Source organism: Bos indicus, chromosome 5 (assembly GCF_029378745.1).
Source record: "Bos indicus isolate NIAB-ARS_2022 breed Sahiwal x Tharparkar chromosome 5, NIAB-ARS_B.indTharparkar_mat_pri_1.0, whole genome shotgun sequence".
Taxonomy (NCBI): Eukaryota; Metazoa; Chordata; class Mammalia; order Artiodactyla; family Bovidae; genus Bos; species Bos indicus.
Window position 1 is genome coordinate 115,490,982 of NC_091764.1, and position 24,595 is coordinate 115,515,576.

A 24,595-nucleotide genomic window follows, 5' to 3' on the forward strand; every position below is an offset into this window, starting at 1 on the left:
TCCATGAGTACAAGCCTGACTTGAAGCCCTCAGGGCCCCGTGCCACCCTCAAGAGGAAGCCCAAGCACCACCCCCTCTGCCCCCAGCCCAGGGGCCCCCAGCCCAGCATGCCAGCCCCTGCTGCCTCTCCACACTCTTCCTCTGGCATTTCATACTCAGGCTACCCAGAAACGCTCCTTCCTCTGTACTGCGTGACTCCCACTTTCTTCTACACTTTTGGATGCGGGAGACCAAGCACCACGCCTCCCTCGTGAGGCCCAAGAGAGCTGAACAGCCCAGCTGAGGAGCGCAGCCCAGCTCTTCTGGGCTTCTCTCCACGTCTGTGGGAAGGGAGGTGACAGGAAGCTCAGTGGAGAGTGACGAGGAGGCATTCCTTCAGAGCAGTGCCCTCAACCAGGAAAAGTCCCGCATCCCGTGCTTGGCAGTCAGGAGACTCGGTTGGGGGTCACAGCCCATCAGTGGGGAGGGGGTGCTCCCTGCCTCTAGTGAGTGGTGGCCAGTGTCTCACAATGCACAGAGCGACCCCCAAAAGGAGGATGAGGCCCATGTGTCCATGGGGTCATGGCGGGGGTCCCTGCTCTGGGGCTTGCCATCGACAGAAGTCTCGGATTTATTAAAGCAACTCTAGATCCAGTTCGGCTCTAGGCTCCACCCGCACTGGCTGCCTCAGTCAGGCAAGTTATCCAGCCTCTCCACACCTCGCCTTCTTGTACATCAAGGAGACTAAGGGTGGGCTCCCAGGTGACTTCAGAAGGTTGACACAGAGCCAGCCCCATGCTGCCTGCTCCAAAAATGCTTGCTGAGGTTCCAGAATAAAAACCAAGCTAAACTTCCTCAGTGTGGCCATGCCTCCCCAGGGAAGAGCTTTGTTTTGTGGTTTGACACTTTATTATCCGCAGCCGGGACCCATTGTGCTGAGACGGTGGAGAATTCCACGTGAATCCTGTGTGAACGTGCAGACCACAGAAACCTGTGTGTTCAAAACGAGGATCCCAGACGCCAGTCGCCAGGGCCTTGGAGAAGTCTGGCCACCTTGCCAAGCCTCTGTCTTCTGTCTGGCTTTCAGCCAGCAACTACAACACTTTGGGGTCCTAACCTCAGTCCTGGCACCGCCCTCCTGGCTTAAGAAATTAGTCTTTGGTCTTATAAAAAGGCTTGGGTCAAGTTCCAGGCTTGATTCCAGCCCTCGTGACAGAAGAGGCTTGCTGAACTACTTCACACAGAATTATTCTAAGGTCTGAGCAGATGGCAAGATATTCAAGGGAAGCACCCATGCATCTGAGGAAGGCAGGCTGGGGAGCTGGCCTTGGTGGGAGGAGAAGAGATTTAGATGATAGTCAAGCAATTTGCATCTCCTGCCTGATCAGAGGGAAGAGGCAGCTCCCCCCAAGAGAGCATGGTGTGGTGGCAAAGCATCCAAGCCCAACATCACACAGAGACTGAGGCTCAGACCTTTCCCACCACCATCGCTCCCAGCGGTGACACTGATCCCTCCACTAGTCACTCAACAAACCCACTCCTTCCAAGTAGATTTTTTTCCTTACCACGAAAAAAATATATCTACCTCAGGAGTCATCCTCAGGCTTACTGGGAAAATATCTGAAGCATCCCCATTAAAGTCAGGAGGGAGATCAGAGTGCCTGACAATTTCAAAGATGGTCTTAGAGGTACTAGCCAACATGATTGGACAAGAAAAAGAAGTGAGGCACAAAAGTTAGAGAGAAGGAGATGAAATCATCATTATTTGCAAACAGCATAATTGGACGTGTAAGAGAGTCCACCGAAAAAGTACTACAAATATAAGGAATTACAGTAAGGTGGCTGAGTAAAAAAGTTTATATTTAGAAACCATTAGGTTTTAGTATTTAAACAACAGTTGGTTAGAAGATTTAGTGGAAGAAAGTGAAAGTTGCTCAGTTGTGTCTGACTCTTTGCAACCCCATGGACTATATACAGTCCCTGGAATTCTCCAGGTCAGAATACTGGAGTGGGTAGCCTTTCCCTTCTCCAGAGGGATTGAACTCAGTTCACCTGCATTGCAGGCAGATGCTTTACCAGCTGAGCAACCAGTAGAAAAAAACACCTCATTATAAAACAGCAGCATGAAAAGAAATAAATACGAATAAATGAAAAGATATGTACAATCTCTCTGTGAAGAAAACTCTCAAACACTATGAAAGAAAAGCTGAACAAACAGAAAGGCACCCTGTATTCTTGGAAGGGAATATTCAACGTCAGGAAAAGTCCATTGTCCTTGAATTAATCTACAAACCCAACACAATCTCCATAAAAAATACTACCTAGATTTTTGTTTGGCAGAGAGACTAGACAAGCTAATTATAAAGTTTATATGACAAACAATCTAAGGGAATAGACTAAGAAGATATTAAAACATATCAAAAGCAACAGTAGTGAACACAATGAGGTGCCAGCAAACATAAACAGGCCGAGGAAAGCCGCCCCAACCTACCCAGACACTCACGGTTAGTATATTATCGTATACAGGAAGCTGGCATTTCGCATCAGTGAGGAGAAGACGGACAATTCAGTCATTCCTATTGGGATAACTGTCTACCCATTTAGGAAAAAAGTAAAGCTAGATTCCTAATAAACATCCACACGAACTACTTGCAGGCAAATTAAAGAAAGAAATCTTACATCCAAATAAATTCCTGACACATCAAATATCTAAAGGTAAGAAAATAAACATACAAGAAATAAAACATGAGGGAATCTTTTTATGATCTCAGAGTAGGAAAAGCCTATCTCAGGACGATATAAACCCCACCGGGCATAAACGACAAAAATATGGGTACAATTTGACTGTATAGTAATTTAAAACTAAGCATGAAGAAAAAAGCAGCACAAACTCAAAGACACTCTGAGAAAATATATGAAACGCATCCCATTTCCTTCATATATAAAGAGTTCCTATGATTCAATAGGAAAAAGGCCAAAAATTAAATAGGTGAAGGCAGAGGACACAATGGCTTTTAAAAATGTGCAATCTGCTCATTCATCATAAGATGAATAAGTGGATACTGTTTTGATACATGTGCCCTTACTTAGCATATTCTTACTGCTTTTCTACCAGCACACTCCTCCTCTCTCTCTACATTCAGATCCCGCCTATCAGGGCCCTGGTCTCATGTGTTCCAGTCACCTTAGGGAAAGGGGCTGCGTGGGAACAATTTCTGAGTCAGGAATGTCAACCAATATTTGTTGAACAAACAATGAATGAAAAAGGAACTTGGGTCCCGTGGGCTCCAGGTCCGAGCACCGAAAGTCTTCCACGTCCTTGACTTCACTCCGCTTTCCCATCAGTCCTGAGAGGCAGGTATTGTGTTGTCGTGTGCCCATTTCTCAGATGAGAAGGCATCCCAGAAAAGGACAGAGCAGCCCAGAAAACCTGTCACCTTCCAGGCCCACCCATCCTCACACTGATTACCCCACAGCTGGCTGGGAGGTTGGGGTGTCCTGGCAGCATCCTGGCTTGACCGGGGCCCCAGCGTGGTACTCACTTGTGCATGTAGCCCTCGGAGCCGGCCGTGAGGTTCGCCTGCATCACCGCCTGGAACTCTGTCTCGTTGCAGCAGTATTTGAAAACTGTGTTGTTATGGTGACAGCAGAGGATGAAGGTTTTGTTGTCCGAGAGCCGGGGGCAGTGGAAGCCGAAGTGGTAGCGGCCTTTGTGGTCTGTGTACGGCTCACAGACCCGGAAATGCGCGGACAAGACTGGAAAACAGAGTCACCAGGCTTGGTGGGGGTCCCTCACCAGGCCCAGCTGGCCCAAGACACCCGTCAGTCCGTGAGGATCGTGGGCAGAGCCTGGTTGGTCTATTTTAGGGTCTTGCTGCCTCTTCCCTCACCAGGAGGCTTCTGTGGCCCAGGGTGAGCCTCCCCTCTTCCAGGAAGCCTGCTCCTGACCCCTCCTAGGCCCCCCTAGGCTACCATCCTGCTTATACTGAGCCCCCGGGAGCTCCTTGCAGGCCCAGCTGATCTTAGCCTCAAGGACATCCTTTCCCAGGGTTTTGCATACAGCAGGCACCCAATCAGGAAACAACACAAACTGAGCACCTACTCTGTGCTTCACCGGTTCTATCGGATTTAATCCACTTGGCCATCTTAAGAGGCAGGTCTGGGATCCCACTTTACAGAGGGAGAAACCAAGGCTCAGAGGCCTACAGTGACCTGTCTGAGCCAGTCAGAGGTGGTGGAGGGGGAATCCAATCCAGGCCTGCCTGGATCCAAGGTCCAGGACCCTCTCCACTCCTCCGTCACTGGGCGGACTTGGTGGTGGGCTCGCCAACAAGTCCAGGCTAGCCCAGGTGGTGAGCGACAGGGATGCGAGAACCAGGTCCTGCTTGTGGAGAAAGCAGTGTCCGCTTGCATCTTAGTTTCAACTAAACTGACCCCCTAGAACCAGAAGCCCTCACGGGGCTGCCTCAGTGGCCCCAGCTCTTATCATAAATAACTCAGCCCCCTAGACCATTGAATTTAAACACAATTTCTCCCTCTGCATCTTCTGACACACAAAAGACCATCAAAAACTCAGTCGGTGACAAAGCTTCCCTGGCCTCGGACCCTCATTCCCCTGACTCAAGGCCAGAGATCGGTGTTCAGCCACTGGTGACGCCGTCTAAGCCCAGAACAGTATTTACTAGTCATGCCGATGGTGATAAACAGGAGTGAAAGCCTGAACAAATATAACAATGGAAAAAAACCTGGAGCCCGCTGACTCCAGCTTAATTAGTATCTTCATAAAAGGGACTGCTGTATCTAATTTGTATCGCTCAAAAGGGGCTTCGTAGGCTGAATACATTTCTCCAACCACAAAGGCTCTGGTTCTGCAGAAGCGCCTCAGTTAGTTGAAAGCTCTGTCTCTGCTGAGAGGTTATTAGACTCCAGCCCACACAGCTCCCAGCGCCCGGGGCTGGTGAGGGGATCCCAGCTGGGTGGTGCTGGCCGGTGGGTGGGTGGGTCTCATGTACTGGGGTACCGAGGCTGGCTTGGGTGGCCTCGTGAAATCCCGGGCCCCTTCCTCAAAGTACAGCACCCTCCTCTGTGGGGATGGGCAGGACCACTGCAAGAGAAGGGTCCCAGCCTTTCAGGAGTCAGGGGAGCTCTCCAGAACCCCTTCTCAGCCTTGGAAAAAAAAGAAGACCGTCTTAAGGACACAGAGCTCACTAAGGAAGCCTTGAGTGAATTCACCATCTCACTTGATCTCGTGCATTCCCGAGTACAGAGGAGAAAACCGAGGCTGAGCGCATCGGTCTCAAGGTGCGGTCCCTGACCTGCCACATCCTCAACCCCCAGGGACTCGTCACAGACACAGTGCTTCGAGCCCCGCATTCTGAGACAGAAACTCGAGTGGGAGCGGGGTCGGGGGGAGCACAGTCTGAGTCTTAGCAAGACCTGCAGGGGTTGCAAAGACTTGGTTTGGGACCCACTGGCCTGGAGGAACAACGTACCAGAGGCTGGAGGTGAGGGGCAGAGGTAGGAAGTGAATTCTAGCCACTGTTCTGGGCCATGTTCCGGTCAATGAAAAAGCTCCATCTTCGGTTGGGGGTGGGGGTCGGCTCACACTCAGCGCACAGGGGCTGAGTGTGTCAGCAACTCCCGGTGGGGAGTCAGGACGACCAGCTGGGGCCCTGAGGCTGGGCTGAGAGGCTGTGGCTGCAGGACCCTGGGAGGGAAGGGGCAGAGCTGGGAAGGGGCCTTTGAGCCCGGCTTTGGAGGAGCCGGAAGTGCCGCCATGGAGATGGGGAGGGGAGGCGGACAAGTCCCCGGAGGCTCACCCTGGCCACCCTGGAGGGCCGGCGCCACCTGCTTTGACCATCCGACAGAGACCAGAAGGCCACTGCTGCCTCCTGAGGAAGAATGTGAGGGAGCCCGAGGCGCCCTGGGCCCCGAGCTGGGACACTGGTCTGACCCCTGGAACGTACAGGACCACCTGAGCCATCAGGGCCTCTTTGCGCCTCCTTGCCCCTGGTGATGGGAGACCAGCAGTCTCCCGGGGGCTGGGGGCCCCAAGGAGCACCTGTGAACAGCACACAGGTCCCGCTTAGGGCAGGGAGGGGGTAAGCAACAGAGGGGATGACAAAGGGCCATGCTTCTGGCCTCAGGCACGGGCGCAGCAGGGCCCTGGGGCCTGACGGCAGAGGGATGGTGGTTAGGAGGCCAGCGCATCTTGAGTCACCAGGAAAAAGGGCCCAAGCAGAGACGGAACACCAAGGAACAGCCACTCTCTCAGGAACTGGGGTCCCCGAGAGGGGACCATGATTCCCCCTATTTGCCAAGTTCAGGGTCTGCAGGGCCATCACTTAACAGCCAGGTGACTACGTTCTCTGACTGCGTGGCCTGGGACTGGTCTCTTTCCTGGCCTGAGCCTCAGCTTCTTCATCTGTAAATGGGTGAGGAGTCCCTCTTCTCCAGGGTTAAGAAGAGCTAACTCTCAGGAAAGCCACCGCAAGGAAGGAGTTCTGTGCATGGTGGCCACTCCCAGACCCCTGGCCTTGGCCTGTCTTGGGCTCTGCCACCCCGGGGGCCCTTCATGGCCTCCTTCTGAGCCACAACGGCCAGCAAAGGGGCAAGGGACCTGAAGCTGCAGGCTGGCACCCACAACCCTGTCAGAGCAAGAGGCGAGGAGGGGTTATGTGCATGCCTGCCTGAGAAAGACAGAGACAAGGGCAAGAGGGGGAGAGGGACAGGGCAGAGGGAGACACCAAGAAACACAGAGGCACGCAGACAGAGGGAGAGACACAGAGCCAGCAGGCGCCTTGCTGAGAGCAGGGCCAGCCCCGATGGCAGAGGCGGGTGCCCCTTCTCCAGGCGGCCAGCTTCACCCGGAGGCAAATGAAGGACGCGGTTTATGTTCATCTTGGTGAAGGGGTGCATGAGAGCCCTCCGGCTGGGATCGGGGAGGGGCGGACCTTAGAGACTGGCGGGTGCTGGGGGCCGGGGACCTGGCATGATGCTGCCTGGGTTGGAATCCAGCCCCTACACCAGCTGTGCCATCTCAGGCTGCCCAGTTCCCTCTCCAAGCCTCAGTTTCCTCCTCTGCACAATGAGGTGACTACAACATTGCCTGACTTCGACTTCCCAGGCCCAGGAGAGAAGTCACTGCACCTAAGGGCTTCTCCTGGGGCTTGATGGCAGCCTGCGATACCCCCACAGCATCCTCGAGAATCTTCCAGCGGAGCTCCCCGAGACAGACACACATGGGGCCTCGCCGAATGTTAGCTCCTCACGAGGGTGACTCCCGTTAGCACCCATAACTCTGGCTGGGCTAGCAGTGACCCCGGGAAGGAACTGCCTGTCCCTGCCCACCCCCCGCCCCCACTGCCCACCTCCCACCGAGCATCCTGGGGGGTCCTACCTGCAGAAATCAGCAACGAGAGGATGGCGAGCACGTTCAAGGGCTGCTGGCCACAACTGGTCATCGTTTGGCTTGCATCGATCCGTCGAGCGCTGCCTGTAGAATGAGAGCCGAGAGAGGCCAGCTGCGGGCCGTCCTGCCTGTCGAGCGGACCACCGGCTCTGCTGCCCGCGGCGGGGCCAGCAGGCACGGGCGGGGACGCGAGTGTGCCGGAGCAGGGGCCAGGATGCGGATGGGGGCAATGCCGCATCCAATTTCCTTTCTGGGATGAATGAGTTCCCCAACCAGTCAACTGTCACCTCCCTTTCTTTTCACGGCAAAACCAGACTTCATCAAAGGGGTGCGGATGGATCAGGTGGTGGAAATAACCAGCAGGCTGAGGGTGGTGGGCACGGGAATGAGAATGGGGGTGAGCAAGGGGACTAGAAGTGAGCTCGTGCAGCTGCTAGGGGCCGGCAGGACCCAGGTCTCCCTGCTGTGTTCTAACGGGGACTTCCCTCCACCGCCCCTGCCCTGACCCCCTCCCTGCTCCACCCCCCAACCCCCACCGCAAGCATGCATCCAGCCAGCACCTTCCAGGCATTAGGGACCCAGCAACGAGCCAAACGCACTCAGCAGAGCTGACAGGGCACAGACAAATGGATGAGGAGTCCACAGGCTACGAGCCCCCTGGGGTCACACCCCAAACACCGAAAGCAGAGACTCGGATACGTGTCCACCCACGTCCACAGCAGCACAGTTCACAGCAGTGAAGGGAAGGGACAGCCTGAGCCCACACCGACGGGTGATGGGTAAACACCACACGGCAGGTGCTAACTGTGGAGCACCACTCAGCCTTCAAAAGGGAGGAAACGCTGCCACAGGCGGCAACACGGATGAGCCCCGAGGCGGCTATGCTCAGTGAAACAAACCAGACGCACAAAAAGACACATACTGGGTGGTCCCGGTCATCCGAGGTCCCTAAAGGAGTCAAGTTCACAGAGACAGGAAGTAGGATGGCGGGGTGGGGGGCTGGGGGAGGTGGAGAGAGTGCTCCTTGGGGACAGAGCTCCCGTTTGGGATGAGGACAGAGTTCTGGAGGTGGGTGGTGGGGGTGGAGGAAGTGTTGCAGACCGAGGGGGCAGCAGGTGCAAAGGCCCTGAGGTGAGAGCAGCAGGGAGCCAGGGGAGGTTGGGGGAGGGGCGGGCACCCGCAAGCCCCCTAGGGCAGCAGCAGGTGCAAAGGCCCTGAGGTGAGAGCAGCAGGGAGCCAGGGGAGGTTGGGGGAGGGGCGGGCACCCGCAAGCCCCCTAGGGCAGGGCCTTGGCTACTTTACATCAGGTTGTTGAGGCTTCAGGAAAAACCTGAGAGACGGGTTCCCTGACTATCATCACCCCCACTCCCCGGGGGTTTGAGAGCTCAGGCTGGAGAGGAGGCCCAAGCGTGCCCTGCGTACTTGGCGTGGACTGCTAGAGCCCCACCGGGGTTGTAGCTGCATGTGGCTGGGGATGGATTTGCTGAGCACCTACTATGTGCCACGTTCTGGGTCAAGCGAGGTCCTGTGCGCCACCCTCTGCCCTCCCAGCTCTCCCGACCAGGGAGAGCTCGGGGACCCCAGCATGGGTCTGGGGCAGCTCTGAATCCTGAGTGGAGGCAGGAAGCTACCGGGGGGTGGGGTGGGGGGCAACTCAGAGGCTGGAAGTGTCGGACCAGGAGAGGGGGTCAGATTCACCACCAAACACGGGGGACCCTCAGATCCCTGCCCCTGCTCTGCGGCCCCTCCCCGGGCAGCTCACTTGGAGCAGGGGCGGCAGGGAGGCACCACCGTGTCAGGGCGGCTCTGAAGTGTGGTGAGCCAGAATAGGAAAAGAGGGTGGCAGGGCCGGGAGACGCAGCCCGAATGCCTGAACACAGTGCTCACTCACGGTGACGTCGGTGCCAGCCCCTGGGGAGGGCCCCCGCCCACCCCTCCACCCAGGCCTCTCTGCTCCCCCCCACCACGAGCAGCCCTGCCCCCACAGGCTTCCAGCTTCTTAATTGCTCTGAGTCTGGGCCTCCTCCCCGCCTCCCTCAGGGCACTCCTGGGAGGATGAAGGAGATTAAAGCATTTGAAAGTGCTTAGGAAAGGATTTCATACTGGGGAGACCTAAGGATCACCCCGGGAAAAGACCCTGTGAGGGGTGGGGAGTGACAGGTCCTGAGCCCCCATCTGCAGGTGGGTAAGCTGAGGGTTCCCTGAGGGCCAAGACGGCCTCCAGACTCTGGGCTCCTCTGGCCCCTGTAGGGTGGGGCCACCCATTTTTTGAGCCGGGGCTGCAATCTGAGAGCTGGTGGGTTCACTGAACAAATGCTAGGGTGGGGGTCCTCCTCCGCCACGGGCCCAGCCCTCCCTCATGCTGCCCCTACTCCCTACAAAGCCCTGCACGTATGGAGGGGGGCTGTCACTCACACCTGGGGTGCCCGCCTCTCTTTCCTTTGGTCTCTTGTGAGACCAAATCCTGTACTGCCTTAGAAGCTGGTCTAATGCCACCTCCTCCAGGAAGCCTGCCTTGATTCCATCAGCTGGAAGCAGCTTGTCCCTCCATTGAGGCTTATCATATTCCAACTCATCTCTCATTAATATGTTAATTCAATGATTCATTTATGTATTCTCTCAGCATCCACTCATTGACCGCCCCCCCACCCCCAGCCCGCCCCGCTCTGGGCCAAGGCCTTGGCTGGGTTCTAGGGACTCAGGGTGTGCTGGGTGAGGGTGCCCACCAGCTCTATCTTATAGGACTGGTCCTCACGCTCTGTTCTATCAGACCATGAAAGTCCGGGTCAGGGCTTGGCATAGCCTGGGTGAGAGCCCCAGCCTGGCTGACTCTGATTCTTGGCTTCTTGGGGGCACTGAAGCAACAGTGGCCTCAGGGCCTGCTTTGGGTGTGAAGGTCCCGCCCAGCACAGGTGTACCCACCACGGGGATGTGCTGTGCCTGCCGCGTCCATACCCCTGTCCAGCAGAGCCCTCCTGTGATCTGCTCAGCCCCCTCCCCCATTCATGCCTCCAATCTCCACCATGTCCCCCTGTGTGGCCGCCTAGGATGAGTCAATGGGTGACAGATGCCACAGCCCTGCTGGTGGGACAAGGGTTGGGGTGGGGGCTGCCCACCTCCCCAGGCCCCCCCGGGCAGCTGAGGTGTCAGCACTGAAGACTGAATTTGTGGTGGAAAGAAAACCCTGCAGAGAGTTACTGGGAACTTACATAAAAATTCCATTTGTCACGACCCAAGACAGCAAAGCTCGAAGCCAGCCAGCGACTCTGTTCCCGGCCGGGCCAGAACAAAGCGGCTTTGGATACCAGCCCTGCGGGGTTCCCATGAGAAGGCCAGCCCAGGGGTCACGCCGTCTGTAGCACCCACATTCGCTGGAGCCTGCAGAGGGGGACCTGGGTGTGTCACACTGGTGACATTTGGGGGCAGGCCCCCCAGCAGAGGCAGGAGTTGGGGCTGGCAGAGTGAGCAGCCCCCCCAGCCCCGCCCCGCAGGGCTGGCCCTGCCTCTGGGGCTGTGCCCCGGGGCTAGCTCAGACCAGCCGGCTTCTCCATGGGTGCTGTGTGCTGGCTTTTCACCATGTTTTCTCAGATGATCCCCGACAGCCCGATCAAGCAGCCATCAAACACCCATCTGGTAAAGGACACTGAGGCTCAGAGAGGTGAAGTGACTTGCCTGCGGTCACACAGCTGCCCACCGGCTCCACCAGGAAGCAAGCCCAGTCTCCAAGCAGGCGGTCCCTCCAGGCACTTAGGAGTTTCCAGGGCCTCCGGAGCCCCCCAACCCCCAGAAGGCACATCTACTACAGACAAATTCAATTTATCATGGTGGTTTAGTCGCTCAGTCGTGTCCGACTCTTGAGACACCATGGACTGTAGCCCGCCAGGCTCCTCTGTCATAGGATTTCCCAGGCAAGAATACTGCTGTGGGTTGCCATTTCCTTCTCCAGGGGATCTTCCGGACTCAGGGATCGAACCTAGGTCTCCTGTACTATAGGCGGATTCTTTACCGACTGGGCTATGAGAGAACCTCTAATTGATCATCCCTGGTTCTATTCCTCTGAGAACCAGTAAACTGCCCACTGTGGGAACTGGTGGCCGATGGTAAAAAAGCTCGCATAGCAGGGAGAACGTTCTGGGTGAGCGGGACTCCCAGAGCGGATGGCCTCCAGAAGCACGCGTCAAGCACGCATCTCCGCGTCCACCCCTCGGGTCAGCCGGGGACTGCTGTTCCCAGATCCGAAGAGTATTTTTAAACACCGAATTTGGCAAGGCCTGAGTGTAAGGGAAGGAGGGCATGTGAAGAGAAACAGAGCCGGCGAAGATGAATTAAACCCCACCAGCAACAACAGATCGGTTCTCGAGTCAGCCAGGCCAGGCAGGGCTGGGGACAGGGGCAGCGGTGGGGAGGGGCGCTAGGCCTTGGGCGCTGGGCAGGGGGCCGCTGTCCCAGACCCCCGCCCCCCAGGACCCTGCACGCCTGGTGACCACTGGCACAACACCTAGACTCTCCTCTTCTCCCAGCTTCTCCCAGACCCCTGCTCACCCTACCACGAGCTCCCCTAGGTGTGGCCAAGAGCATCAGTTCTTGCCTGGACCAGGTCAAGGCCAGTGGGGCTCGAAGGGCAGGCCTTGAACTTGGGCCACACTGCCTGGCTCCACCTTTTGTAACCACTCCCTGTGTGTCCTGGGGCAAGTCTCCTTGGCCCTAAGAGGAGGATAAAAATAGTAGCTAATTCACAGAGTCCTTGGGATGATTGAACGAAGTGACGCATCTGAGGGCTTGGAAACGGGGCTTGGAACTCAAAAGTGTCCGTGGGGAGTGCCGCTCCTTGCCGGCCCCCAGCTGGCTCTGCCCCAGCCTCGCCCACCAGGCCGGGTCCTGCGGGCCTAGGACCAGCTTCCCAAAGTGCCCATCCGACCACCCACCCAACTCCTCAGGTTCAACTCCACGCCCTGTAAGCCTGGAACCAGCTTTCAAGGTTCAGCGGGGGTGCCCATCTCTCAGTGAAGCTTCCCTCCCTCTAATTCTCTCACTCCCCCGGGTGGGCTCCAAAGGCTGGCATGGTTGAGAGCATGCTGCCTGCTCGGTTTGTGTCCCGACTTGAGAGCAAATGGGTTGGAGAAAAACAAGTGGCAGGCAGGGGGGTGTGGAGAACCCAGACCCCTTGCCGAGGGGGCGCCTGGCCTCTTCAGACCCCGCCACCTGAGCCCTGTGTTATTTCACAGCATCGAGGACGAAGAATCGCCCGTGACCAGTTATGCACCTGTCACCCAAACACGTCCCACCTTGACCCATCCCTGCAGGGCTGCAGCTCTGCGGGGCGAGGACAGGTCCCATGCCAGCTTCTGGGCGCCAGGCACAGGTGGCAGAGCATAGGAGTCAGGGCCTCTGCTCAGGCTGGCCCTTCCCTGGGCATCCCTTCCCCCGACTCCAATGTCCACATCGGACCTACCACAAGGCCTGGCTCAAGTGCCACCTGGCCCAGGAAGCTGGTGAGGCGGCTCACCCTCTCGACCCCTACTGTCCAGGGAACGGGTCCTCTTTTGCATGCCCATCAGTGAACAGGCCTCTGCTAGGGGCCAAACCCAGGGCTGGGTGGCATTGGGGTTCAGCCACAGACAAGAAGGACCAGGTCTGGCTGCCACGGGATGGCACGGGGACTGTGGGGGAGAGTCAGGAAGCAAGTGATCCCATGATGAGCTAGTAACTACGCCTGGGTGTTCTTCTTATTAACAGCAATATGAGCTCTGTGAATTAATAATGAAACAAGGGCAGAGCCCTCTGGGGCCTCATGAACAGTCCTGCGGGCAGAACAGGTGCCCACCAGACGGGTATCGGAACTAACCCTGGAGACAGCGGCCGGGCGCCCGCCCTGGGCTGGGAGGCGAGGACTCTGACAAGCTCACCTACTTCTTGACACCCTGAGGGCTATTCCCCTGCCGTCCCTGGGGTGCAGGTGGAGAGGCAGGCAGGGAAGAACCAGGATTCAAAGCCCGCGCTCTGCTCCTGCGCCCGGTCCTCATGGGCAGGCGGGTGTGTCACACTCCAGGCAGCCCACGTGTCCACACACGTCTGCAACTGCACACACAGGCACAGGCGTGCACCCCTCCCCGCCACGACCCACACACACTGGGGACCGGCACACGCAGCCCCGGCGGCGAGTTTACCCCCCAGCAAGTCCTCAAGCGTCCAGGCCCTTCCATAATCCTGGGTTTGTGAACCTTTGTGTTAAGGACAACGCCCACTTCGAGGTTATGAAATCTCAGTCCAAACGTGAAGTCCAGGAATAGACGCCAGTGTGAAGCAAGATCAGAGCGTGTCCTCCTGACCCTGAGGGCCTGTGGAGGGCAGGCGGGAAGCCAGGAAGTGGGCCGGACTCAGGCCAGCAGTCATGGCCACGGCCTGTGTTGGGTGCCCTTCCCCATCTTCTCAATCACGCTGCACCCGCCCTGATGGCGTGCACTCTCTCCGTGAATCAGTCAAGCACACGGGGCCTCCCGGCATCCCTGTGCCTGAAACCCACCCTCCCCTCAAAGTCAGAGAGCTGCCTTTCAAAATGCAAATCCCATTGTACCATCCCTGATTAAAACCTTCCAAGGGGGTGCTTTCTTGGTGGTCCAGTGGTTAAGACTTTGCCTTCCCTGGTGGCTCAGCTGGTAAAGAATCCACCTGCAATGCGGGAGACCTTGGTTCAATCCCTGGGTTGGGAAGATCCCTTGGAGAAGGGAAAGGCTACCCACTCCAGTATTCTGGCCCAGAGAATTCCATGATCTATATAGTCCATGGGGTCGCAAAGAGTCGGACACGACTGAGCAACTTTCATTCACTCCCGATGCAGGGACCGGGGTTCGATCCCTGGTCAGGGAACTAGATCCCATATGCTGCAACTAGGACCCAGTGCAGCTGAATAAAACTCCCCACACAAAACACAAAAAACCTTCCAAGCACCTCCCACAGCACTGGGGTGAAGGCCAGATTCCTGCCAGGGTCCTGACCCCTCCCTGGCCAGGAGGCCCACCTTCCAGCCACACTGACCTCCCTGCAGCCCCTTTACCACGGCCCCCACCCAATCCTGTGCCCACCCCTCTCCTGGCAGATTCAGATGAATCCCCCAGAGCCAGTGTTCACCAAGAGGTGTCCCCCCGACCCAGGTATAAGGTCAGGAACCCTGCTGTGTGCGCTCACAGCCTGTCTACCTCTCCGCATACAGATGGTGGTTCATAGTTGCATGCTGGGTACAGTGGCTCTGTCTGAGCTATGTCTGTCTGCTCCCCTAGACTGCAGACTGTAAACTGGAGAATGGCTGAGACCCAGAACCGGTGGCATAGTTTGCAGGGCCCAGGGCAAAATGAAAAATACAGAGAAATATCTTCGTTCAAGAATCACCAAGCATTTGTAGACAGCCAAGGCAGAGCATTAAACCAAGTGTGGACCCTCTGAGCACTGACTGCACACTGTGAAGCCGGTCTGGCTGACACTGCTTGGTTTTGCCACGATGTAACATAGAGCCCCTGAGAAGGCAGTGGCACCCCACTCTAGTACTCTTGCCTGGAAAATCCCATGGACGGAGGAGCCTGGTGGGCTGCAGTCCATGGGGTTGCTAGGAGTCGGATACGACTGAGCGACTTCACTTTCACTTTTCACTTTCATGCATTGGAGAAGGAAATGGCACCCCACTCCAGTGTTCTTGCCTGGAGAATCCCAGGGACGGAGGAGCCAGGTGGGCTGCCATCTATGGGGTCACACAGAGTCAGACACTACTGAAGCGACTTAGAAGCAGCAGCAGCAGCATAAAGCCCGGCACATGGCAGTGTCAGTCGCTCAGTCGTGTCTGACTCTTTGTGACCCTGTGGGCCATAGCCCCTCAGGCTCCTCTGTCCATGAGACTCTCCAGGAAAGAATACTGGAGTGGGTTCAGTTCAGTTCAGTTGCTTAGTCGTGTCCGACTCTTTGCGACCCCAAATGGAATGGGTTGCCATTCCCTTTTCCAGAGAATCTTCCCGACCCAGGGTTCAAACCCAGGTCTCCTGCACTGCAGGCAGATGGAAAGGACCAGAATTGGTAGCAGGGCACCCAGCACATCTAGTCAATTAGCAAATGCTCCATTAATGGCACACAAGTAAGCCCTTTTAAACACTTGTTGGAGTGGTTGAATGAATGCAGATATTATCATTTCTATTTTTCAAATAAATTGAGCTCAGAGAGCCTAAGTGGCTTGCTTAGAATTGGAGGGTGGCAGGCCTGGGTTTCGAACTCAGGTTTGTCTGACCCCAAGCAGGGGCTCACAGTGGGTTCCGGGGAAGATGGCACAGGTTTTGGAGCTGGTCTCCCCTGGCCTAGAATCTGGGTCCTGCTGCTAAGTAGCTGAGTCTTCTGGGCTTCCTCATCTGTAAGATGGGAACCATGACCCTGCCGCTTGCTGGGGTGAGAAAGACGGGAAGCACCAGAGCTGCTCGCAGGGCAGCCAGCACATCTCGCAAGTTAGCAAATGCTCCGGAGACGGCTCTCACCTGCTGGCACCTACTGTTGTTTCTAAAGCTGATGGGTTCGGTCCCTGAGAGGTTGCTGTGTGCCCTTGAGCAAAGCAAAGTATGTTTAAATTCTTCCTTTCAAGAGTAGCGCCCTTAGCTAGCACTGACTTCCTTCCAGCTTCCCAGGTGGTGGAGTGGTAAAGAATCCATCTGCCAACGCAGGAGACACGGGTCCAATCCCTGAGTCGGGAAGATCCCCTGGAGGAGGAAATGGCAACCCACTCCAAGGTACTTCTTGCCTGGAAAATCCCACAGACAGAGAAGCCTGGCGGGCTAACGGTCCATGCGGTCGCAAAGAGCCGGACTTGACTGAGTGACTGATCACGCGTGTGTGACTTCCTTCCGCTTTGTCTGATTGTTAATTGCTTCCCTGTGCGGCACCAGCTCCTTGGGGTGGGGTGGGGGCGTTCTGTGCCTCTCTACCCCCCACAGAGGATGCTCTGCACACAGTAGGTGCTGAATACATGTTTGCTGCCCCAAGAGCAGGAACTCTGCCGACACTCATGGACCTGAATGCCAGGTTGGCTTTACTGCAAAGAGCGCATTCCCGTGGGCACAGGTGAGATGCAGTCTGGGGCCTGAGCGTGACTCTCGCTGAGACGGGAGGGCAACTTTCACTGCCGACACCAGCAGTGACCTCAGGGGTCAGCCCTGGGTGGATGCCGCACACCCAAGCCAAGAAACCAACTCCAGAGTCTCGGAGAGCCCAGGTGGGACAGCGCAGAGTCCTGGATCTACATCCCCTGACCCCACCCACCGTCCCTGTATCAGGCAGGCTTGACAGTGCTTGCTGTACATGGCCAGTGTAGGGTCAACTCAGGAGGGGGTCGGTGAGCTCTGCAAGGTGCCCTGTGAGGTGTCAGCGCGGGTGTGACCATGGAACTGCGTGCAGGGCACCAGCAACTTGGAAACCACCTGCTCGCCCAGTCCCTCCCTCAAGAGAACATTCTAGCTGATCCCTGGAAGGGCCTCCTCCCCACCCCCACCAACCCGGTTCTGGTTCGAGTTCTAAGCCTGGCTAGTTTCCGCCCACCCTTCCTGCTCTCACCAGGCCCTCCAGGCAGGCCCCTTCCTTGAATGTTTGAGGCAGGCACTGCTGCTCCCCCATTTCACAGGTGGGGAAACTGAGGCCCAGGGAGGGGAGCCATCCACCCGAGGGCATGCAGCTGAGGCTGGGCTGGAGGCCTGGATGCTCTGCTCCCTGCTTGGGGCCACGGCCAAAGGCACGTTGGTCCCCCGCTCCCAGTTAAGGAGAGGGCTTAGCTGAGAGCTCAGGAAGCCCTCTGCCTCTATGTTCTCTCGAGTTATTTGGCTACACCATGGAGATAAAACAACCAACCCCTGGAAATCCCAGCGGTATTTTTTTCCCCAGTGGAGAAACACAAAAATATCACATGAAGAATGAATCACTTAAAAGTGTCAGGCCAGGGAGAAGAAAGACAGACCCGCAGACTGTCAGAGGGCGCCCTGATTTCTCTCCCCACTCTGGGGGCCCCTTTCCAGCTCCTTCTGTGGGAGGGGGCTCTGGCTCCAGGGACCCTTCTTCACTGAGGAGAACAGAAGTAAGCACAGCCTCAGTTTCTCGTCTGTAAATGGGGATAACATGCCCCCCTTGAAGGACTGTTGGGAGCGGCCACGGAGGTGGGGGAGGCCTCCATCCAGCAGCATTGGGCTAGGGACTGTAGACACAGTGGTGGGCTGAACAGACCCATCCCATCCCCCATGGAGCCAGCCAGATTCCATGTGCCGTGACTCGGGGCCCCTGCGCACAGAGGCAGGCCCTGACCTGGTCTGGATCGAGGGTGTCCCCAAGGAACACGAGATTGGTGAGATCAGCGGGCTCCTCCAGACCGGGTGAGGTGGGCCTGGCAAGGAAGCATGCCAGCAGGGAGCCGGGCGAGTGCAAAGACCAAGGGGTGGGACCGGGCTCAGGGAGGGGGCGGCTGCAGTGGGAGCAAGAGGCAGGGCCCTGTGAGCACCCCTGGCACACAGTAGGTGTGACGGGACTCTGCGGGGCCTGCCCCCAAGGGTCATAAACCAGGGGTTTGGCCCTTTCAGATGAGGAAGGGGCGGGAAGCAGAGATGAAGACTGAACCCGATGGGTGAGGGAAGGCAGGCAGGGCCGGCCCACACTCACATGGAAGGGGCAGCGGCCAACCATGGCCTTGGGGTCTGCCTACCCCGTCCTCTGCCTGGACATGCCAGGCTGGCCAGCCGGGCACGAGCACAGGAAGAGACCATCAGGGGAGCTGGGTGTAAAGGACAGGTGAGAAAGGGTACCGGGTCACCAGGGCAGGGCCCCAAAGGCATCCAGCTTTGGGGAGGAGCTTAAAGAGGGGATGGGAGCTAGGGGAGGGGGCTGGAGCTGCCCTAGGTCAGAGTCTCATGCTTCTTCCCCCACTCTAAATTCCCTCCCATCCCAGCTTCCTCGCTGGTCCACAAAGCTCAAGCCTGTCTGGGCATTTGACCCTCTATTCACCCGCCAGCTGAGCTAGGCTCTTGACAGGAGACACCAAAGCACAGAGATGGTCTGCAACTTGCCTGAGGTCACACAGCCTGCAGGCAGAGGACCCGAGCTGGTGGTCCGGGACCAGCTTCTGTGTACCCCATATGGGGTTGCTAGCTCTGCCCAGAGCCTGCTCCCCACCCCACAACCTGCCCAACACAGCCTTCACTGGGGCCCCTCATGTCCTTCTGGGACTGAAAGTCACTCCATAGCCTGGCCCGGCTCTTCCCCCAGGCAAGGCGCTTGTCCAGGGCAGGGACCCTGGCTCCTGGCAAGGCTCAGGGGGGTTTGCTCCAAAGGAAGTCGTACCTACACAGTGCGGATCTGGGAACACCCAGGACATCACAGCCCCGGCCTTCCGGACTCCCAACCACGATCAAGCCTACACCCCAATAAATGAGAGCGACTCGGTCAGGCCTTGTACAGGCCAAGGAGCATGGCTGCCGGCCAGTGTGGATGGGAGCTCAGCGGGTCCTTCTGGGGCTAGAGGAGGCCGGGCAGCGGGAGAGAGCCTCGGCCCTGCCTCAGTGGCGGGGGCCCAGCTCAGGCCCGGGGCCGGGAGTGCTGCCTGGAGACTGTTCCCAGGGCCAGGCTCAGATCTCCCCACCTTTCTGTCTTCACAACACCCCACAAAGAGTCCCATTTTACAGGTGAACAAACCGAGGCTGGTCCTCATGATGTCTCACGGCTCAGAAGCAGCTGAGCTGGGGCTGCAGAGGCACATCTGGGCTAACATATCACATGATGAGACTCCCAAGGTCTTAGCCAGATGCTGGCCAGTGATGTCACTTCTGGAGGCTGTCCTCCGTGCCGGGCACTGCCCCGGCGAAACACACTGGTGAATACGTTCAGCCTGCTGCGCTCTGGGAAAGGAACCCCAGACACGCAGAGCCCGAGGAGGAGGGTATGTCCACCTGACTCCACGGCTGGGCTGGCTTCCTGGCTGCCCGCTTCCATACAAACCCCACCCCCCAGCACTTCCCCCGCTGGCAGCAGGAGCCCTCTCTTACAGGGAGAGCTGCCTGCATCGGCTGCTGTTGGAAACACATCACGTGACCCTCTGGACATAGTCAAAGGGCCCGTGGGCCTCTACAGCCGGGTCTCCCTGCTCCAGGCACCATCTCCACACCCAGGGCCTTTTGTGTCTTGTCCCACTGCCCCGTCTGTAGCTGGCGTTTCTGTTGTGACTGGTGCCACAGTGGCCTTTAAAGCCAGGCCAGAATGGAGGCCGGTTCCCTCTCCCTCCCTCCCATCACAGGACCCTGCCTGCCCTGAGCGGGGCCAGAGATAAACCTTTCTTGTCCCCTGAAGTCACAAGTGCTCTGCTTACAGCAGACAGAGTGCTGGGTCCAGACGGGCCCGGGTGCCCCTCATCTGGTCACCATCCAGGTGGACAGGGGCAGTCCAGGGTGACCAGCACTGTGAGGATGAAGCCAGGGGGCCGTGGGAGCCCAGGAGAAGTGCCCGAGCCAGCCTGGCTGCATGGAGGGTGGGTGTTAATTTAATCCTCACGATCAAGAGGTGTTGAGTTTACCCTCAGTTTATAGATGAGGAAACCGAGGCACAGAGAGTTTAAGTAACTCACCCTGGGTCACCCCGCTAGCTGGAGTGAAGCTGAGACTCAACTCACACCAGAGCATTCGGCAGTGGGGACGGGTAAGAGAGGAGGCAGAGAGATTAAGACACGCAGGAGAGAGGGTCCCTTCAGTGCAATAAACACAGGACTGGGTTGGGGGCGGCAGTCACCCCGGGAACACGGCTTCCCCTGCCTCTGGTCTGAGGTGCAGCACAGCTGCGGAGAACCAGAAGGAAGGGATCCGACCTTGGGCTCTGCCGCTGCTCGGCTGTGTGACCCTGGGCCAGTGCCTTGACCTCTCTGAGCTGGGCTGCCTCAGCCAGATCCTGGACACATACGTCATCATATGAAAGTACGGCGGCATCATGGCATTTACCGCGGGTGACGACCCTACACGGCAGGAACTCCTTCGCTCCTCTTTAAAAGAGGCTGTAATCACAGCACATCTGCCTGGAGGGCTGGCAGGGGTCCCTGGAGGGAGCAGGACCCCACAGCAAGCTCGGGGCAGCCTCCTGCGCACAGAGGCTGTGATGAGCAGTACTAATGCCCCTACCCCAGGCTCAGCAAAGGCCCTGCTGGCCGCAGGTGCGAGGTGCGAGAACCTTCTCAGCCACCCTGTGTATGGGATGGAAACCCTGGAGACAGTCCAGCTGGAAGGACCGGAGAAGGATTGCAGGATGTCCAAACACCAAACACCCTGCAGCCGCTCAAACGAACGTCACGGGGTGTTCTAGCAACCCTGGGCCGAGGGAGGAACTTCTGTCCCCAGGTCACATCCTGCACGGTCCGAAAGGACTACGAGAAATGTGCTTTTGAAGAAAGCCTGCAGCTGTGACAGGGGCACAGAGGGGAGTGGGGGTGACGGGGTGGCCCCAGGGGACGTGGGGCTCCTGTTCCGGCCATCATGCTGGCTGGCGGGGTCAAGGATGTTTATCCCCTGCTGCCGGGATGTTCCAATTCCCGTAAGGATCTGTCTCTGTGTGATTCCCACCTCCTCCCGGGCTAGTCCCAGACACTCTGCCCCTTCAGGAATTTCCTGGTCATGAATCCGGGTAACTTGGCCTCCTCATCCATAAACTGGGGACACTGGTCATGACCAATCCTCCTATGCTCAGCAATATGCCCCCAAACCAGGTGGGACCATCTGATGTAGCCCAACCTCCTCAGACAGATCGCCCAGCCTCTGTAAGTGGGTGTCCTGCGCCTCCCCAACCCCCCAGGTCACGGGAAGGTGACGGGTGAAGAGGGTGCTGGGTTGAGGCGCCCTCGATCATCCACAGAGCGACAGCAGGCGATTCGGGGGGTGGCAGCAGGGTCTCTGTCCCAGCGGGGAGATGACGCCAATCGGACGCTGGGAACCTGGTGGAACCTGGTACAGGCGTCAGGGGAAGGGGAGGCAGCTGAGTCCCCACGAGGTGCCCTTGACACCCTGATTTCCTGCGAGCACGCTCCCCCAACCCAAGGAAGACTGACATTCTCACTTGCCGAGGAGTTAGTGTTACTAACGGCAGACCCCAGTGTAGAGCTCAGATAAGGAACCGACCAAGCCCGGTGAGCCAGCTGGGGGCCTGGGGTACCCTGGGGCCTGGGGTACCCTGGGATATGCTGTATCTGGGGAGAGGTGTCTGGGTCAACGGCATAGCAGGTGGTGGGGAAGAGCCAGAATTTGTCAGCTCAGGACTGTGCAGAAGCCGGGGACCCCTCAGACCCTTGGTTTCCTCTTCTGTCTAATGAGGATGGTGTTCAGAATGGGGTGAGGTGATGGAAACTGCCGTGAGGGACCCTGGAGGTGGCTGGACCAGTGTGGCCTGGAGTGTGGGCTTGTACTTCATTTGGGAGCTGGTTAGAAATGCTGGCTGCAGGCCCCCTGGGACCTGTTGGACTAGAACCGGGGTGGAGACAAGGAATTTGTACTTTGCCAGTTTTCCGAGGGATTCTGACGCCCGCTCAGGTGTGAGAACCTCTGGGCTAGGTCAGAGGAGGGGAAATTTTTCTGTGAAGGGCCAGATAGTACATATGAAGGGCTCTGTGGGTCACAATGACTCAACGCTGCATTCAGAGCAAGAAAGCACCCCTAGACAATATGAGCTGCATGGCAGAGGCTGTGTGCCAATAAAACTTTATTAACAAAACCGGGCAGCCCAGCTTTCGCACCCCCACATTGTAGCCTCAGTGCCCAAAGCACAGTCCACAGCCCAGTGTGGTAGCATCTCCCGGGAGCTGGCAGGGCCCCACGGCTGCATCCCGGGCTGTCCACACACAGGGAGAAGGAGGCACGTTCCCCAGGCAGCTACAGGCCCCGCGGGTTCCTTCTGGGCCTGATAAGGGGGGCTGGGAGGTGGGGGGCTGGGAGAGGGGCTGCTGGGAGAGTCTAACAAACCACGGCACCAACACAGCTAATTGGAAGCAGCTGCCGTTGCAACCAGAGACTTGTCAGCTGTGATTAAGCGAAGTTGCCTTCAGGCCAATCAACTTCAAAATTATGCAAATAGGGCCGCAGCAGCGACCACAGGGGTGGTGCAGAGCTGGTTCCCCCACCCAGCCTGGCCTGAAAGGGCCCCCCATCCACGCATCTCCCCTGAAGCACCTCCACTTCTTGGGGTTAATGAGCCTCCCGCCCACACTCTCTGTAAATTGGCACCGAAGCTGCTAAGCAGAGCCGGAGGTGAACATGCAGCCAGCCGCCCAGAGCCAGGCCAGGCCCAGACCCCTCTCTCAAAAGCTCGGCTGCCCTCACTGGCCTGGGAGGTCACCAGGTCACCAGCCTGGCCGGCCACACTGGCCCTCAGTGAGCCAGGCAGGGTATCTCCTGGGAGGCTGCACGCCAGGAGGGTTCCCTGGTGGCAATGGCTGGGCAGAGATAAAAGAGGACGCTTCCAAAGGTGGCAGGAGGTGGCTTGAGGCCACCCTCCCTATGGCTTGCTAACACTTGCTCACCCCTACCAGCTCTCCTGGGCCCGGACCTGGACTGGGTGGCCTCCTGCTCATCTCCATTCCTGGGACCTCCGGCACCCCACATGTGCTGTACCCCAAACTTAACTCCTCAGTCATCCCATCCCCAGAAGAACAAGCGATCAGTCACCAGACTGGGGTAGGGGGCCAGGAGGGAGGGAAGACCCCGCTCAGGCACGCCCCTTCAGGTGAATTCCCTGAGTCTCGGAGGGTGGCAGCGTCACGTGTCTTAGGAGATGGGAGGGGAGGCCAGCTCAGGCCCAAGGTCATCGTGTCCGGGTGCCGGCAGGTGTCTGGGTAGCAGCTGGCTTCTGGAATCAGACCAGACCCTCTGAGCCACTCCACTGGCATTTATCTCTTCCTGTCTGCTCTCACACCTTCCCAGCCTGGGGGCGCCTCCCCAGCAAAGCCAGGGTCAGCCAGCACGTCCTCTGTTTAAACCTGTCCTCCCCCAACTGGTGACCCATTCTGAGTTTGCACACTGGAAACAAAAGAATCCATAAAGAAGTGTCTGCAGGCGTTCAGAGTGGCCGGAGCCCCCTGACATCCCGCAGGTGGGCTCTGACCCCGGGGCTTTGACACCGAAGATGCTTAAGAAGGACCCGGACAGCAAGGGGCAGAGCACAGACCCCAGCTGGATGGAAGACCCCACCCTCAGGCTGAGAGCGACCTGCCCCCCCAGGGGAGGTCCCTGCTTCACTGGGCAGAGCCTGGGGCCAGGATGAGCCTTCCTCCAGGGGTCCTCCAGGGGCTGAACACGACTCCGGGACCATCGTGGCAGGCTTCCTCCTTTTTGAAACTGAGCATTGCTTATGGTGCAGAAAAAAAAAAAGTTGCAAAATTTTATAGCATACGTTGACATCCCGGTAAACAGTGTTATGGAGGTCTAATTAGTGCACTGCGGTGGGGAAAACGCTGCTCCGAAATTTCTGGGGAATCGAGAGGTAACATCAAAAAGCATTGATGAGAGAGCCGTCGACAGGAAACCGGATCAGAACTGGGGCGTGAGGACGGGTCTTCCTGGGGAGGCGGGTGCTGGGCCCACGCCCGGCGGAGAGGTGGGGTTGGAGGGGGACACGGTTGCCCTGTGACCCTGGACACGTCCCTTTGCCTCTCTGGGCCTCTCCCCATAAAGTGGGGTGCTAACCCCCAGCCTCCCATGGGCAGGTGGGATTACACGAGACAGAATATGTGAAACCCAACCGAGCTGGGACCTCAGGACGTGGGTGCAGATAGAACCCAAACAAGAGTTAAACTGAGTCTCATGACTTGCCTTCCACATGTGGAAACGAGAGGAAGAGACGATTCTCGAGGACTTACTATGTGTTGTCTGGCCCGCATGACGGACATTTGACAAAAATCGTCTCCTTTTAATGTTTTTTTTTTTTTTAAAGGGTACTACTGCTCACAGTCAGCAGATGAGAAAACTAACACTCAGAAGTGTGAACCTACACAAGATCACACAGCAGCTGAGCTCCTGGGACTTGGGTCCAAGCTGGTCTTGTTTCCAAGTCAAGGTTCTTCCTTGACGGGCCTTTGGCTCTTGGCCTTGGTATCTGGGGAGGAAATAGTGGGTGGAGGAGGGAGTTGCCACATTCTCAAACAGAACTGGAGAAGGCAATGGCACCCCACTCCAGTAC

General features: G+C 57.5%; 1 protein-coding gene across 3 annotated transcripts in view; it reads right to left on the bottom strand.

Annotated features, from left to right (window-relative positions):
* Positions 1-24,595, bottom strand: part of SHISAL1 (shisa like 1) — an 81,384-nt gene that overhangs the window by 44,003 nt on the left and 12,786 nt on the right. For all 3 annotated transcript variants that reach the window (XM_019961944.2, XM_070790557.1, XM_070790556.1), the window contains exons 2-3: positions 7,379-7,474; positions 3,522-3,735 (exon numbers count right to left, since the gene is read on the bottom strand). In XM_019961944.2, coding sequence (XP_019817503.2) covers positions 3,522-3,735; positions 7,379-7,442 — 278 coding nt within the window. In that variant the 5' untranslated portion in view covers positions 7,443-7,474. The remainder of the gene's footprint in view (positions 1-3,521; positions 3,736-7,378; positions 7,475-24,595) is intronic.